The 17,529-nt window shown below is 44.0% G+C and overlaps 1 protein-coding gene across 1 annotated transcript in view; it reads left to right on the top strand.

Annotated features, from left to right (window-relative positions):
- LOC134346987 (1-phosphatidylinositol 4,5-bisphosphate phosphodiesterase delta-1-like) overlaps window positions 1–17,529 on the top strand; it is a 56,415-nt gene that overhangs the window by 16,992 nt on the left and 21,894 nt on the right. Inside the window, exons 3-8 of the mRNA XM_063048970.1 lie at window positions 1,003–1,167; window positions 5,483–5,699; window positions 6,225–6,354; window positions 8,541–8,769; window positions 10,843–11,044; window positions 13,473–13,617. Coding sequence (XP_062905040.1) covers window positions 1,003–1,167; window positions 5,483–5,699; window positions 6,225–6,354; window positions 8,541–8,769; window positions 10,843–11,044; window positions 13,473–13,617 — 1,088 coding nt within the window. The remainder of the gene's footprint in view (window positions 1–1,002; window positions 1,168–5,482; window positions 5,700–6,224; window positions 6,355–8,540; window positions 8,770–10,842; window positions 11,045–13,472; window positions 13,618–17,529) is intronic.

Here is a 17,529-nt window from a genome sequence, read left to right as displayed (position 1 = left end):
TTGCCATGGGCAGCAGTGGAGGCCAAGTCATTGGGTGTATTTAAGGCAGAGATTGATAGGTATCTGAGTAGCCAGGGCATCAAAGGTTATGGTGAGAAGGCGGGGGAGTGGGACTAAATGGGAGAATGGATCAGCTCATGATAAAATGGCGGGGCACACTCAGGCCGAATGGCCGACTTCTGCTCCTTTGTCTTATGGTCTTATGCTCTTAATATACCATTGGAGTTATCTTTAGCCTCACAGTCTCAAGTATAAAGCAAGTAGAGTATGGGGTTAAGCACACTGCCTTGTGGTGCACCTGTGTTGATGGTGATTGTGGAAGAGATGTCAGTCTGGTGACTGGCGTCAATAAGTGAGCAAATTGAGGACCCATTTGCAAAGAGGTATTGAAGTCAGGGTCTTGTAGTTTATTGATTAGTTTTGATGCAATGATAGCATTGACTACTGATCTGTAATCAATGAAGAGTGTCCTGCTGTGTGCATCTTCCCTGTGCAGATGTTCTAGGGCTGAGGGGAGAGTCAATGAAATAGCATCTGCTGTAACCTGTTGTGATGGTAGGTGGATTGGATTGGATATAAATGCTACTGAATGATCATCATTGAAGCAGGTTACCTGAATCTCCTTGGGTACCAGTATGATCGATATCTGCTTGAGGTAGGTGGGTACCTCAGACTGCTGTAGCGAAAAGTTAAAGATAACAGTAAATACTCCATACAGTTGATGAGCAGAGATCTTTAGAAATTCAGCCAGGTTCACTGTCTGGGCTGCATGATTTCCATGGGTTCTGTCACATAACAAGGGCCTGTGTTGTGGATTAGTATCATATCTTATTGTTTGCTCTCTCCTGAACATTAACACCTTTTCCCTGCTCTAGGCATTCTCCAGTTACCTATCCCATTCCTCCTTCGCTCCCTCTTTTCCTTCATTACCTTCTTAGCCTTCACTTCCTTTCTGCCTTTCTGGCGTCTCTCTGACTGATGTGTCCTCTCTGTTTTCCTCAGAAGACTTCAACGAAGAAGATCTTGAAGTCATGCTCAAAGGGAGCCGTCTGCTGAAAATTAAGTCTCATTTTTGGATGAAGTTCCGTTATTACAGGCTCCAGGAGGACTGTCAGACGGTGTGGTATGACTCTCAGAAAATCTTCAAGAGAGCCAGGAACCAAATTTGTGAGTGCTGTGCAAGTCTTAGAGGGATGGTGGGACGGGACAGTGAGAGTGTTGGTAGAAAGTTTACAAAAATATTTGTCCAAGGGGCCAACAATGCCAGTGATGAGACCTTGATTGATGGTATGACACCATGTTGGAGCCAGTAGATTTGCTGCCTGAAGGCAGCTCTGATCTGGGCAGAAACAGCAGAATGAAATAAAATTTAATTCATTTTATTTTGAGATAGAACGCAGAACAGGCCTTTCTGGTCCAACAACTCGCCGACTTAACATGACCCCAATGGCAGGACCATACTCAATTACTAATTATCCTACTAAATTGTACGACTTTGGACTGTGGAGGAAACCCACTTGATCACAGGGAGTATGAATAAGCCCCTTGCAGACGGTGCCAAAATTGAAATGTGAACTCTGACGACCTGAGCTGTCATAGCATCCTGGTAACTGCCACGCAAGAGTGATGCCCCTTGACCTTTGTGCTGTCTGTGTGGAGCTTGTACGTTCTCCATGTGAACACACGTGTTTGCCCTGGGAGCTTTAACTTCCTCCCTCTATTTAATATTGGTTTGTTATTGTCACATGTAATGAGATGAAGTGTAAAACTTGGTTTTGCTTTGATCACTTCATTTTCTAATGGTGTTCATTCTTGAAAATATTGTACATAAATTTAATTTCTTGTGAATGGTGCTTATCTGATGCTATGAGCCATATATGTTGCTGGAAGCCAGTTTTTCAGTGCCCTGTGCAAACATGTAGTTGCACACAAGACAATAAACTCAATTTTGACTTTGACAGCTAGACACACATTACTTTGAAGCAAAAATACATTGAGGTAGTAAAAGCAAAAATCACTACAGAATGTAGAATATAATCACTGGCACATTAGGTACACCTGCTCATTAAGGCAAATATCTAATCAGCCAGTCATGCTGGTATTTTCATGCACAATGCTCTCGAGACAATAGACAATAGGTGCAGGAGTAGGCCATTCGGCCCTTCGAGCCAGCACCGCCATTCACTGTGATCATGGCTGATCATCTAGTATTTACAGATGGTTCAAAACAAAACACAAAACTAAAGAACATCTAGTGAGTCTCATTTCTGTGGGCAGAATGTTTTGTTAATGAGAGAGGCCAGAGAACGAAGTCCAATCTGGATCAAGCTGCCTGGAAGTTGGACGTAACTTAAGTAGCCATGTGGTACAAGTGGTTGGAAGAAGAATGTCTCTGAAAGCACAACATGCCAAACCTTGAAGTGGGCAGACAATGGCAGCAGAAGACCACAAACCTGTACTCAGCACAGGAGGTACCTAATAAAGTGGCCAGTGAGTGTATTTGTGACATGTGCATCGAGACAGACAGTGAAATCTGTCATTTTGCATCAAATCAAGTCAGATGGGTTGAAAGATCAAAAGAATAATTTTCCTGCATGAACACAAGAAACTCTGCAGATGCTGGACATCCAGAGCAACACATACACAACACTGGATAAGTCAGCAGAAAAGATATAGGTGGGTCAAAGTACAATTGTACACAGACACTGACTCAAATGACTTCAGACTTTACTTCAACAGTGAGAAGTTCTCAGTACAACTGTCTTGCCACATTCACTTGTTCAGATTCCAACAAAAATACACAGGCAATTTAAGAGTTCACAAAGAATACACAATAAAGGCTTCAGATAGACTGTCTCACAAGATTCAGGGTTCAGGAGAAAATGATGCAGTCAGTCCACAAAACAAAAGGGGTGTTTCCACAGGCTAGATCCCAGGTAAGTCTTTTTTCAGTACCGACACGCAGAAACAATTCCACAGAGATTGACTAACCTTAGCAGTTGATTCTAACAAGCAGATTAAGTATCATGATTGAAGAACTAATGCATGCAGCCACCAGCCTTGAACGCCACTTAATCAGTCCCAGTGAGTTGGGGTGAGCATCACCATCCAGACAGATGGCATCATTGCTCTTGGAGATGTTGGTGCTGCCTGCTGGACGCTTCAGGTGTTATGTCAGCATCCAGAAAAATAAGTAGTTAATGTTTCGGACCAAAAGGAAAAGAGAGGAAGACAACCAAATAAAAAAGTGGGGGAGAGAAAGGAGGACAATTTGATGAGAGGTCTGCTTGGGAGTCTTGTAATAGCAGGTTAGAAGCTTTTCTTGAGCCTGTCCTTATATTCTTGAGTTTTCATGTCTTCTGCAAGGAGTAGAATCTTGGGGGAGTTAAGGTGAATCTGTTGAGAGTACCACACACAATATGCCAGAAGAACTCAGGCAGCATCTATGAAAGGATATATATAAACTGTCAATGTTTTGGGCCAAGACCCTTCATCAGGACTGGAAAGGAAGGCAGCAGAAGCCATCACGAGAGGGTCGGTGAGGGGAAAAATACAACCTGATCAGTGCACCAGGTGAGAGGAAAGGTTGTGGTTTTGGGAAGGTGTTTGAACTAAGAAGCTTGGAGGTCAGAGGTAGAAGAAATCTCTCAAATGTCCCTTATGTATCTACCTCTACCACCATGCCTAGCAATGTGTTCCATGCACTCACCACACTGTGTAAAAAAAAAAAAAATCCATCGTCTGCTATCCACCCTGTACTTTGCTCCGATCACTTTAACATTATGCCTCCTTATAATAGCCATTTTCACTCTGGAGGGGGTGAAAAATCTCTGGCTATCCACTTGATCTCCATGGAGACAAGGAAGACCTCCACAGCCATCCATGACAATGAACTCCACAGATTCACCACCCTCTGGCTAAAGAAATCACTCCTCATCTCTGTTTGAAATGGCTATCCCTCTATTCTGAGACTGTACCCTCTGGTACTCGTGTCCTCCGCTACAGGAAACATCCACTCCACATGCACTCTTTGTAGGACTTTCAATATTCATTAGGTTTAAATGAGAGCTCCCCTTATTCTTTGAAACTCCAACAGTTACAGGCCCAGAGACAGCAAACTCTCCTCATCTGTTCATCCTTTCATTCCAGGACTCATTCTCATGAACAACTTCCGGATGCTCTCCAATACCACACATCTTTTTGAAGGGGCCCAAAACTGTTCACAATACTGGTGCAATTTGACCAATGTCTATTTAAGCCTCAGCATTACATCCTGCTCATATTCTTGTCCTCTCGAAATGAATGCTAATATTGCGTTTGCCTTCCATGCCACCAACTTAACCTGCAAGTTAACCTTCAGGGAATCCTCAACAAGGACATCCAATCCCTTTGCACTTCTGAATCTTTAATTTTCTTCCCATTTGGAAAATAGTCTTATGCCTTTATTCCTTTGACCAAATTGCATGACATACACGTCCCTAAATTATATTCCATCTGCCACTTCTTTGCCCGTTCTCCTCATCTGTCTAAATCTCTCTGTAGACCCTGCTTCCTCAATATTACCTGCCCCTCCACCTATCTTTGTATCATCATCTGAAAACCCGGCCACAAAGTGATCAAGTTCGTCATCCAAATTATTGATATACAATGTGTGCGGAACACAACATGTTATCAACAGCCAAACAGAACAGGCCCCCTTTATTCCCACTGTTTGTCTCACATTACGCAGGCAATCTTCTGTCCATGCAACTTATACCATGGGCTCTTCTTAAGCAGCTTCGTGTGCGACATGTTGTCAATGCAAATCCAAGTAAAAAAACATCCATTGATTCTCCTTTGTCTATCCTGGTGCATTTGTCTTATGTACCTCAGGCCTTCCAGTTTTCCATGTACCTTCTCTTTCATAATATCAACTGCACTCATTTCAGCCATAGTGTGCTCAACCTGTGTTCATAGACATGCCCACCAGTCCAGTCAGCATCTGGGTAAATCTCATCTGCACTCTTCCTGAAACTGCCACATCCTTCCTGCAATAAGGCAAAGAGAACTGAGTCCATGGGATAGAAGCTGTCCTTGAGCCTGGGGATATGTGTTTTCAAGCTTTTTTATTTTGATGGGAGAGAGGAGAAGCGTGCATGTCTGGATTGAGGGTGATCTTTGAGGATTCTGTGTGTTTTGATGTACACATAATAAATAAATCTGAATCTACAGGTCAGGCTGCTCTCTGGAGAAGATAAAGAGTTGACGTTCTGAGCTGAGACACTTCATCAGGACTCAGGCCAATTTCGGAAAATCTGATACATTGACTGTTTATTTTTCTGCACCGATGCTGCCTGACCTGCTCAGTCCATCCAGCATTTTCTGTGTGCTAATATGGATTTCCAGCATCTGCAGAATCTCTTGTGTTTATTAATCTGAATCTGAGTATTTTGTTCTGATCTCTGTTGCTGTTCTAACCCACCCACCCCCCAATCCCCTCCAGTCTCCATCGCTGACATCCAAGAGGTGAGGGCAGGCCACTGGTCAGAGGTGATATTGGAGAAGCGCACAGATTGCAGCTTCTCCATCCTCTTTAAGGAGAGGAACACTAAACTGGACCTGGTGGCCAGCAGCGCTGAGGAGGCCCAGCACTGGGTCAATGGCCTTACAAAACTGAAGATCAGAAACTCCAGCATGAAACGGAGAGAGCAGCTGGACCAGTATCCTTTGCTAAGTATGTGAGAAAAGGAGGGTACCATTTCATCCATTGTCTTCTTCGACATTGGCACCTAAGTCCACCCCCGTGTAGAAGTCAATGGTAGCAGGCACGTGGGAACTACTTCGCCTCCAAGTCACGTAACCTGACTTAGAAGTACATAAGCCTATAGGTATGAGAGCACATAATCAGAATCATGTTTATTGTCACTGACTTGTGTTTGTGTATCTGTGTGTGTGTGTATATATGTCTTTGCATGAGTGTGTCTGTTATCTATGTTTGTGTGCATTGCTGTGTGTGACTCTCATGGGACTGCACCCCACTGTTTGGGTTCGGATGGGACTGTACCCCACTGTTTGAGTTTGGATGGGACTGTACCCCTCTGTTTGGATGGGACTGTACCCCACTGTTTGGGATTGGATGGGACTGTACCCCACTGTTTGGGTTTGGATGGGATTGTACCCCATTGCTTGGGTTTGGATGGGGCTGTACCCCACTGCTTGAGTTGTTTCCTTGCATCACTTCGCAGATTGTTCCAACTTTACCTGCAGAAGGCCAATATTGATAAGAACGCCAAAATGACGCTGGAAGAAGTGAAGCAGTTTATGCATATGATGAATATAGAAGTGGATAGTATGCATGCAATGGACCTGTTCAAGGTACACTACTGTATCTTCATGATTTAATTAATTTAATTATTGTTATTCAGAGATACAGTGCGGAATAGGCACTTCTGGACCTTCAGGTGCACTGCCCAACAACACACCTATTTAACCCCAGCCTAATTACAGGACAATTTACAATGACCAATTAACCAACTAACTGGTACGTCTTTGGTCTGTGAGAGGGAGATGGGAGCACTCAGAGGTAAGACATGCAGTCACGGGGAGAATGTACAGATGGTGTCGAATTGAACTCTGAACTCCACTTGAGTGTAATAGTGTCACTTTAACCGCTACCCTACTGCGGTGCCTAAAAGACAGATAAGCTTTATTTGTCACGTGTGTATCGAAGCATACAGTGAAATACAGTACCTTGTTTTGGAGATGGACACAGCCCATCTATGTACTGGGCTCAGTGTGCAAGGGTCACCTTGCTTTTTTTGGAATGTGGGAGTAAACTGGATCAGCTGGGGAAATGCATGCAATCACAATGAGAACCCTTATAGTTACCCTTATTTGTCACATGTACATCAAAACATACAGTAAAATGTGTCATTTGTGTCAACAACCAACACAATCTGATACTGTATTGGGAGCATCCCGCAACTGAGTTCACGCGTCAGCATCAACGTAGCATGCCCACAACTCACTAAACCTAACCCACGTGTCTTGGGATGTGAGAGGAAAGCAGAGCACAGAGGAAAACCACACAATCATGGGAAGAATGTAGAAACTCCTGACAGACTGTGTTAGGAATTGAACCCTGTACTTACACTAACCACTACGCTACTGTGTTGTCCCATCTATCTCTCCCCGCAACTCGATGTTCCAGGCCTGTCAGATTTTTGTACTAACAGCCAGGCCTCCCTCGTCTGCATGTCACGGCACCTTCCTTCTCCTTTACCCACCAGCGACAGGCATCAATGATGTCATTAAGCTGGAAAACTGCAGAACATGTACTGCTGGGACCAGAGAACTTGAGTCTTAGATAGACTGGGACTATTTTCGCTGGAGCAGCTGAGGTGAAAGGGTAATGTTACTGAACATTAGATTTTTCTTCTTTATGGTGTTTTCTCCCCCTTTCCCCTTCAATCTTTCTCCATTCCTCTTCATGGTTCCACTCTCACCCCCTTTGCTCCCACCTGCTCATGACTTTCCTGTCGTTCCCCTCCTCCTCCTCCTCATTCTTCCATGGTCCACTCTCGTTTCCTATTAGAATCCTCCTTCTTCAGCCTTTCAGCTCTTCCACCAATCATCTCCCAGCTTTTTACTTCATCCTCACCTCCCCACCCAGTCACCTTCCCCCTCATCTGGTCTCAGCTACAGCCGCCAGCTTCTCCTACCAGCCTCCTATGCCTTCAGATTCTCGCTTCTGCTCCCTTCCTTTCCAGTCCTGGTGAAGGATCTTAGCCCATAAAGCAGACTGTTTACTTCTCTGCATGAATGCTGTCTGACCTGCTCAGTTCCTGCAACATTTTCTCTGTGTTGCTCCACTAACCATAAATTCAAAGGAATATAAGACATCGGAGCAAATTAGGACATTCAGTCTCCTCCGCCATTCCATCGTGGCTGATTTATTATCCCTCTCAACTGCATTCTCTTGCTTCCTCTCTATAACCTTCAATCCCCTACTAATCAAGAACCTATCAACCACTGCTTTAAATATAGCCATTGACTTGCCCTCCACAGCCATTTGTCACAATGAATTCCATAGTGTCACCAGCCTCTGGCTAAATGAATCACCCCTCAACACTTGTAAAGGGACATCCTTCTATTCTTAGGCTGTACCTCCTGGTCTCAGACTCTAACACGAAAGGAAGCATCACCTTCACATCCACTCTGTCTGGGCCTTGGAATATGTGGTAGATTTCAATGAGATTCCCCTTGCCACCCCGCCACCCCCCAACCTCATTGTTAGAAACTCCAGTGAGCGCCAGTCCAGAGTCTTCAATTGTTCCTTATGCAGTGAGGCTTTCTTTCCCAGGATGATTTCCATGAGCCTCCTCTGGACCCTCTCCAATGCTAGTGCACACTTTCTTATAAAAGGGCCCAATATTCTCTGGCAAAGTGGTTGAATGAGGTGAACTGTTTTCACTGGGGTGAAGGCAGCACAGATTCAGTAGCAATACAATTTTGGCCGTTCTTTCATCGTAACTGTCTCTGGTCCTTTCTTCCACCCTCAGAAATGTGACAAGGCGAAAGACGGTACCATCTGTGGCAGGGAGATTAAAGAGTTTCATCACATGCTCACGGACCGCAAGGAGATCACCACCATCTTTGATTTCTACTGCAACAAGGAGCAGCTGATCAGTGTGGGAAAACTCCAGGAGTTCCTATGGAAGGAACAAAGGGAGAGTGTGACGCAGGAGAATGCATCACATCTCATCCAGATGTATGAATTAAACGAGGAAGGTAAGCCACATCCCTCACCTTGAAGTTGTGTTGCCGACACTTTAGGGATGTTTAATCACATGACCTGTCACCTCAGAACATATACTCAAGTGGCCACTTTATTAGATACCTCTGGTATCTAATGAAGTAACAACAGAGTGTACGTTCGTGGTCTTCTGCTACTGTAGTCAAGTCAAGTTGAGTCACTTTTTATTGTCATTTTGACCATAACCGCTGGGACAGTACACAGTAAAAACGAGACAGTGTTTTTCAGGACCATGGTGCTACATGAAACAATACAAAAACTACACTGAACTACGTAAAACAACACAAAAAACTACACTAGACTACAGACCTACCCAGGACTGCATAAAGTGCACAAGACAGTGCAGGCATTACAATAAATAATAAACAAGACAATAGGCACAGTAGAAGGCAGTAGCGTGTGGTGTAGTCTATCCACTTCATGATTCAATGTGTTGTGCATACGGAAATGCTTTTCTGCATATCGCTGTTTTAACACATGGTTAGTTGCGTTTCTGTCCCTCTCCTGATAGCTTGAACTACTCTCGACATTCTCCTCTAACCTCTCTCATTAACAAGGCACTTCCGCCCACAGAACTGCTGCTGACTGGAGTTTTCTTTGTTTTACATCATTATCTGTAAACTCCTGAAACTGTTGTGCATGAAAATTGCAGGAGATCTGCAGTTTCTGAAATGCTCAAAACATCCCATCTGGCACTAGCAATCATTCAATAGTCAAATTCACTTCGATCACATTTATTCTCAATTCTGCTGGTTATGGCACCAGCAGTAGCATCCTTGTCGCAAGGCTTTTTGGCAGCTGCTGAGGATGTGTTCCAGGGCAGAGAAGACATGATGTTGCCTCACTTTTGCCCCAAGCATAAAGGTTGACTGAGACTTGGCAAGAAATTTTACACAATCTGGAAAAGAACAACGTGCAGGGGACCTGCCTGCCAGATGTTGGACCAGGAGATCTTCCGTATCAGCGCACCCTCCCACCATATCCCAGCTCAGTGTTGCCCCATACCTACCACCCTGTTGGTATGCACTTCTTTGATAGCTGCTCGCAAGTCTTCCTGTACCATTCTGCATCTGTCCCTACCCTGATCTCTGTTGAAGAGGGTTGCAGGGAAATCGTCCCACCCTGCCTGACCGGACACCACTGTCCCTACCAGATCCCAGCGCCTCAGGTGTGACTCAACCATCTTCACTGCATCTTTGGCCTTCTATTTCCTGCCTGTCCAGACATCAGTGCCTGCTGATAAGACGTGGTCGCTGGAATCTCTGTACAGCAGCAATTCTCCTGTGCAGGCAACAATGAACTCCTTGTCCAGGCTGCTATAGTTTATTCACCTCCCTGTACAGAGCAAATCTGCTCAGGCGACGATGGAGGTCTAGCTATTTTCGAAGATAGCCACGGGTCATTCTTTCAAGAGCCTCAGCCGTTTTCATGAGTTTTCCTTATACCAGCAAGGGGCAGTAGATTCGGGGGAGTATGACATCCTGGCAGCTTAGCCTGATTTATCCACATTGGTAAGCCAGACTTCAAACTCTTTGTTGGTCTTCCAGATGGCAGCTACATCTCTAAGGCTGCAGTCAAAGACTCTTGTCTGGTTTTTCAGCGATGAATGGGAAAGCAGTACCTTCCAAGGAAAAGAAAAGCTTGTCCATGAATCTACCTTTCTTCAACACCAAATTTCTGGATTGCACTCATTTTACAGTACCAGCGATCACCGATGTAGGTTCAAACCTCATCACTACTGTAATTTATACGTCTTCTCTGTGCCCACGTGCATTTTCTCCAGGTCCTTGCACATTTCAAGCACAGGTGGGTGTGGGTTAGTAAGTTATGAGCATGTTTTGTTGGTGCCAGAAGCATGGACAAACTTCTGGGCTGCCCTCAGCACATTCTCAGATTATGCTGGTCATTAACTGAAAATAACACATTTCACCGCACCTACATATTTCGATATACATGTGAAAAATAAAGCTAATCTTAAGAAATCATAACCCTAATTACAGTGCAGGTAATACATGAATGGCATTAATAGCAGTGTGTTCTTTTGTTAGCGAAGCGTCATTTCTTCATGACCAAGGATGGATTTCTGTTCTTCCTGATGTCACCGAGAGGGGACATTTTCAACCAAGAACACGACAAGGTTTACCAAAACATGACAAAGCCACTCGATCAATATTATATTTCTTCCTCTCACAACACCTGCCTGCTCAGAAATCCGCTGGACGGTTCCAGTATAACCGAGACCTTCATTAGGTACTGGCACCATATTGCAGAAGGGGGCTTGGGATTAAATGGGCAGCAAAGGTTTTTTTAAGTCTGTTTTTGGCTGATGCGAAAGGGTGGGGGATGGAGAATGCAGCCTAGGATTTCTCAAGGGAGCTACAGAAAGGGACTTAGTACATTTCAAGAGGACTGGGATATAAAGGCAAGGATGTACAGCTGAGTCTTTGTGAAGTGTTTGGCAGATCTCATTTGGGATATTGTGAGCAATTGTATTTCTTTTTTGTTTTATTTTGAGATACAGCTCGGAACAGGCCCGACTGGCCCAACGAGTCACGCTGTCCAACTGCCCACCTAGTAAACAGTCACCTAATCACAGGACAATTTACAATGACCAATTATCCTAATAATGGTTTGTCTCGGGACTGTGGGAGGAAACCGGTGTGTCAGGAGGAACCCATGCAGCCATGGGGAAAACATACAAATTCCTTGCGCTTTAAGGCTCCATTCCCAAGGAAAGATGTGCTAGTACAGAGGAGATTTGCCGGAACAATCCCAGGACAAAAGTTCTAAAGTATGAAAATCGTTTGATGTCTTTGGGACTGTACTTGATGGGATTGAGAAGGATAAGAGGGAAGTAGGGTGGAGGTCAATCTCATTGAACTGACTGGATATTAAATAATCTGGATAGAGTGAATGTGTAGAGGATACTTCCTACAGTGCGAGAGTTTAGGACCAGTGGCAAGAGCCCAAGAATGGAAAGGTATCTCTTTAGAACAGAGATGAGGAGGAATTTCTTCAGCTGGGATTGATGAATCTGTAGAGTTCATTGCCACAGACAGCTGTGGAGGCCAAATCATTCAGCACATTTACAGTGGAGGTTGACAGATTCTTGATTAGTATGGATATCAAAGATTTCAGGAAGAAGGCATCCAAATGAAATTGAGAGGGTTAATATATCAGCATGATGGAGCAGACTCAATGAAATAACTGGCTTAATTCTACTCCTGTATCTTATAGTCTGACTGCTTTATGGTGTATGATCATTGCGGGCCTGGCATAGTGAAAATCCTGTGGCTATGGTCATTGCCAAGATTACTGGTATCATAGACAGTGAAAATGATTATCAGGATTTACAAAGGGATCTTAATCAGCTGGGTATGTGGTCTGAGGAATGGCAAATGGAGTTTAATTCAGATGAATGCAAGATACTGCTTTCTTGTGAAGTCAAACCATAATCGTACCTTTACAGTTGATGGCAGGACCCTGGAGAGTATTATAGAACAGAAAGACCTTGGAGTAGAAATACATGGTTACCTGAAAGTTTGGGCTTAATTTCAAGTTTAGTTTTACTTTCATTCAATCATGCATATAGATTAGATAAATTAAACAATGTTCCTCTGGAACCAAGGTGCAAAACACAGTACACATGTTACATACAGCATGTAAAACAATATTAAGAGATAAATTAAATTGGAAAGAATGCAGAGGAGATTCACAACGATGTTTTCTGGACTCAAGAGCCTGAGTTATACTTTGGACAAGCTGGGGCTTTTTTCCTTGGAACACAGGAAACTGAAGGGTGATCCTGCCGAAATGTGTAAAATCACGAAGAGTGTAGTTAGGGTGAATGCGCACAGTCTTTTCTCTAGGGTTGAGAAATCAAGAACTCGAGGACATAGTTTTAAGGTGAGGGGCCAGAAACTTCATTTGAACCCAAGGGGCAAAACTTTCTCAAAGAGAGTTATCAGTATATGGAACAAGCTGCCAAAGGAAGTGTTTGAAGTAGACACAGGACATTAACCACATTTAAAGACTCACAGATAGGAAAGATTTATGGGGATATGGATCAAACGATGGCAAATGAGACGAGGTCAGATTGCAATGTTGACTAACGTGGACCGTTTGGACCAAATGGCCTGTTTCTGCACAGTATAACTCTTTAACTGTGCCATTGCAAAGTTTATTCGGTTTGATGAAGTTCCCCATGGTGGACTCAGAAGGTCAAGAGGCATGGGATCCAGGGACATTTGGCTTTTTGGATTCAGCACTGGATTGCCCAAAAAACACAGAGGCTGGTCGTAGTTGGATCATAAACTGCTTGGAGATCAGTGACCGATGATGTTCTGCAGGGATCTGTTCTGGGACCCTGATAAGCGGCACAGATAGAGTGGTCAACCAGAGACTTTTCCCAGGGCATAAATATGACGGGTCACAATTTTAAGGTCATTGGAGGAAAGTACAGGTCGTGGCGGGGGAAATGTCAGAATGACTTCCAGGCATTGTGCAGAGGCAGATACATTAGCAACATTTAAGTCACTCTTAGATAGGCACATGAATGAAATAAAATTGGAGGGCTATGTGAGAGGGAAGGGTTAGTCTGATCTTGGAGTAAATTAAGAGGTTGCTGAAGGGCCTGTACTGTATTTATATTGTATGTCTTATCCTCTCTCATCATCAGTGAACTGAATAAAGGCTGCCGCTGGATGGAACTGGAATGCTGGAATGGACGGAACGGTGAGCCTGTCATTTATCACGGCTTCGCCCTCACCTCAGAAGTCCTCTTACGGGACGTCATGGAAGTCATAAATAATTATGCCTTTACGGTAAGCTGACATGCTCCATGCAAAGCTTGTGTTGTAGAAACACAAACAAGATGCTGGAGGAACGCATCAGGCTAGACAGCATCCATGGAAAGGAGTAAATAGTGAACGTTTCAGCCCGAGACCTTACATCAGTACTGGGAGAGAAAAGATGAGAAGTGAAAGCAAGGTGGTGGGGAGAGGGGAGGAAGTACAAGGTGGGAGGTGATGGATGAAACTGGGAGAGGTGCAGAGATGAAGTAAGAAGCTGGGAAGCAGATGGGTGAAAGAGACAAAAGGCTGGAGAAGGGGAAATCTGACTGGGGAGGATAGAGGACTGTGGAAGAAAGGGAAGGGGGAGGAGCACCAGAGGATGCTGACGTACAAGTAAGGAAATCAGGTGAGGGAGGGAAAAGGGAACGCGGGAATTGAAGGTGGAGTGGAGCAATGACCGGAAGCTCGAGAAATATACATTCAGGCCATCAGGTTGGAGGTTACCCAGATGGAATATAAGGTGTTGCTTCTCCAGCCTGAGTGCGGCATTAGAGGCAGCCTTCGATTGACATGTCGGAATGGGAATTGGAAGTAGAATTGAAATGGTTGGCCACCGGGAGATTCTGTCGACTCCGACTGTTTGCTCTTTTCTGTAGATGCTGCCTGGCCTGTTAAGTTTCTTCAGCATTTTGTGTTGCTTGGATTTCCAGCATTTGCAGATGTTCTCATTCTTGTGTTGTAGGCTCGGTTTTCCTGTAAGTTGGAAAGTGTGTTTGGCAGTGACAGTGAGGGTCGGGCCACTGGGTAATGAGACTGTCACCGATCTTTCACATTTGGCATTAATTCCACAGCTGGGAAATGTGCATGTCCATCCCCAAATGTATTACCTTACACCTTATTTTAATCGGAATCAGAATCGGGGCTAATATCACTGTCAGCTGCCATGAAAGTTGTTGTTTTCCAGCAGCAGTACATTATAAAAAAGATAAATTACAATGAGAATTGTAATCTATATAATATATGAAAAAAGAGTGAGGTAATGTTCATGGGTTAATTGTCCATTCAGAAATCTGATGGTGGAGGGGGAAAAGCTGAATTTGTGTCTTCAGGCTCCAGTACCTTCTCAGTGATCGTAGCAAAGAGAAGAGGGTATGTCTTGGATGATGGGGTTCCTTAATGATGGATGCTGCATTTTTCAGGCATCGCCTTCTGAAGATGTGCTCGATGCTTGGGAGGCTAGTGCCCATGATAGAGCTGGCTGAGTTTACAACTTTCTGCAGCTTTTTCTGATTCTGCACGGTGGCTGCTACATTGCAGACAGCAATGCAACCTATTAGAATGCTGTCCACAGTACTTCTGTAGAAATTTGCATAAGTCTTTGGTTACATACTGTATCCGTAGCATTATACACCACAGAAATAGGCCCTTCTGCCCAACTGGTTCACACTGACCAAAATGCCTGTCCAAGATGATCCCATGTGGCTGCATTAGGCCAATATCCCTCTAAATATTTCCAAATTATGTCCCGACTTGCCCTATATTTGTAATTGTACCCACCTCACCCACTTCCTCTGGCAGCACATGCCATTTTCCCACCACCCACTGTGCAAGAAACGTACCACTCATGTCCACTTTAAATTCTTCCTTCTCATCTTAAACCAATGCCCTCTTTGTTTTGACTGCCCTCTCCTGGAAAGTGAATGACTGTCTCCCCTATCTGTGCCTCTGATATTTTCATAAACCTCTGTAACATCATCTCTCAGACTCCTTCACTCCAAGGAAAACAGTCCCAACATCGTTCAATGTCACTCAAGCCCTCCATTCCAGACAGCTTTCTAATTAATCTTATCTACATTCTCACAAACTTAATCATATCCTTACTGTCGCATGGTGAATGGGACTGCACACTGCTCCAAGTGAGGTCGAACCAACATTTTGTAGGATTGAGGTACCAAGTCCCAACTCTTGTTTTCATTGCCTTGGCCAATGAAGACGAGTGTGCCACACACCACCTTCACCCACATACTACTCCAGATTAAATTCCATTTGCCACTTGACAACTGGTTGGATCATGTATGTCATCCCCTGTATCGTGAACAGTATTCTGACAGGAGAGCATCACAGTCAGGTATGGAGGTTCACAAGGGGCTGCAGCGGGTTTTAGATTCAGCTAGTTCCATCACAAGCACAAACCTCTATACCATCAAGGACAACCAAGAGCCAGTGTGTCAAGAAAGCTGCATCCGTTTCTAAGGACCCCGAGCATACAGGGCCTGTTCCCTTATTACAGACAGCTTTCTTCTCAGTCTTGTCTACATCCTCACAAACTTAATCACATTATCACAGTCACATGCCTCCATGTCATCAAGGACATCATCAAGAACCAGTGTTTCAAGAAGTCCACATCCATTACTAAGGACCCTGACCGTACAGGGCATATCCTCTTCTCATTTCTAACATCAGTGAGGATGTACAGGGGTCTGATGACACACATTCAGTGATTAAGAAACAGTTTCCTCCCACGTGCCATCAGAATGGACTCTGAATCCCCTCACTATTCCTCTTTTGCACTATCTCTCTTTCTGTCTGACTGGTCATTTATCTATTATGTATGTATGTCTCTGTTTATTTATTGTGACCTCATAAGTTTTAAGGTCTTGCACTGCACTGCTGCCAAAAGAACCACAAGTTTCTCATCATATGTTTGTGATAATAAACCTGATTCTGATTTGAAGGTCAGTGTTAACCACATGGCCAATTTTTGTGTCATCTGCAAACATCTACATTGCATTCCCTCTCTAATACATTAATACCCTGAATGGAATTATGCCAAAAGTAATAGCCTCCCTGTCACCCATCCCGCCTGCCTGTAACTCAGCCAGTTTTGTTACTCTCTCTCAGATCACTTGGACCTATCTTTCTAAACAGCCTGTCTCATAAGACCCTGTCAAGAAGCTTTCCCCCGGGATCTTAACCAATTTCCCCCGGGATCAATAAAGTATGACTATGACTATCACTATGAGCTTGACAAAGTCCTCATTGACCCCATAAAATTCAATGGCTTTAGAAACCTTACTATCTCCTCAAAAGCAACACGCTACCTGTGACAAATCCACACTGTCTGGCCCTAGATAGAAACATAGAAAACCTACAGCACAACACTGGCCCTTCGGCCCACAAAGTTGGGCGGAACATGTCCCTGCCTTAGAAATTACTTGGGTTACCCATAGCCGTCTATTTTTCTAAGCTGCATGTACCTATCCAAAAGTCTCTTAAAGGACCCTATCGTAACCGCCTCCACCAGCGTTGCCGGCAGCCTATTCCACGCACTCACCGCTCCCTGCGTAAAAAAAACTTACCCCAACATCTCCTCTATACCTACTGCCAAGCACTTTAAACCTGTGCCCCCTTGTGGCAGCCATTTCAGATTTCAAGAGGATACGAAGTGCCCTTTGCAATTAAAAGTTTAGAATGTTCCTCAGAACTGATTCCAATAATTTGTACACCATGAACATCAAACTGAACTGTCATTACATGATTTATTCCTCATGAAAGAGAAATACAGTATTAGCAGTACTTTAATCATTCAATAATGCTTTTGTAACCAGGGATAATAAAATCAGAATCAAGTTTAATATAGGTAAAATTAAAAGATTACAGGTTAGGTTTATTTGTCACATGTACATCGAAAGATACAGTGAAATGCGATGCTTTGTGACAATGACCAACGCAGTCCGATGATGTGCTGGTGCAGCCTGAAGGTTTAATCATTCTTCTGGCACCAACATAGATTGCCCACAACTTCAAACCCTGACCCGCACATATTGGGAATGCGGAAAGAACGTGGACCATCTGGAGGACACCCACATGATCATGTGGAGAACGTGAAAACTCCTTTCCAAACAGCAGCAAGAATTGAACCCCAATTGTGATTGCTGATGT

This window comes from Mobula hypostoma, chromosome 1 (genome assembly GCF_963921235.1).
Source record: "Mobula hypostoma chromosome 1, sMobHyp1.1, whole genome shotgun sequence".
Lineage (NCBI taxonomy): Eukaryota > Metazoa > Chordata > Chondrichthyes > Myliobatiformes > Myliobatidae > Mobula > Mobula hypostoma.
This window is presented reverse-complemented; position numbering and strand designations above follow the sequence as displayed.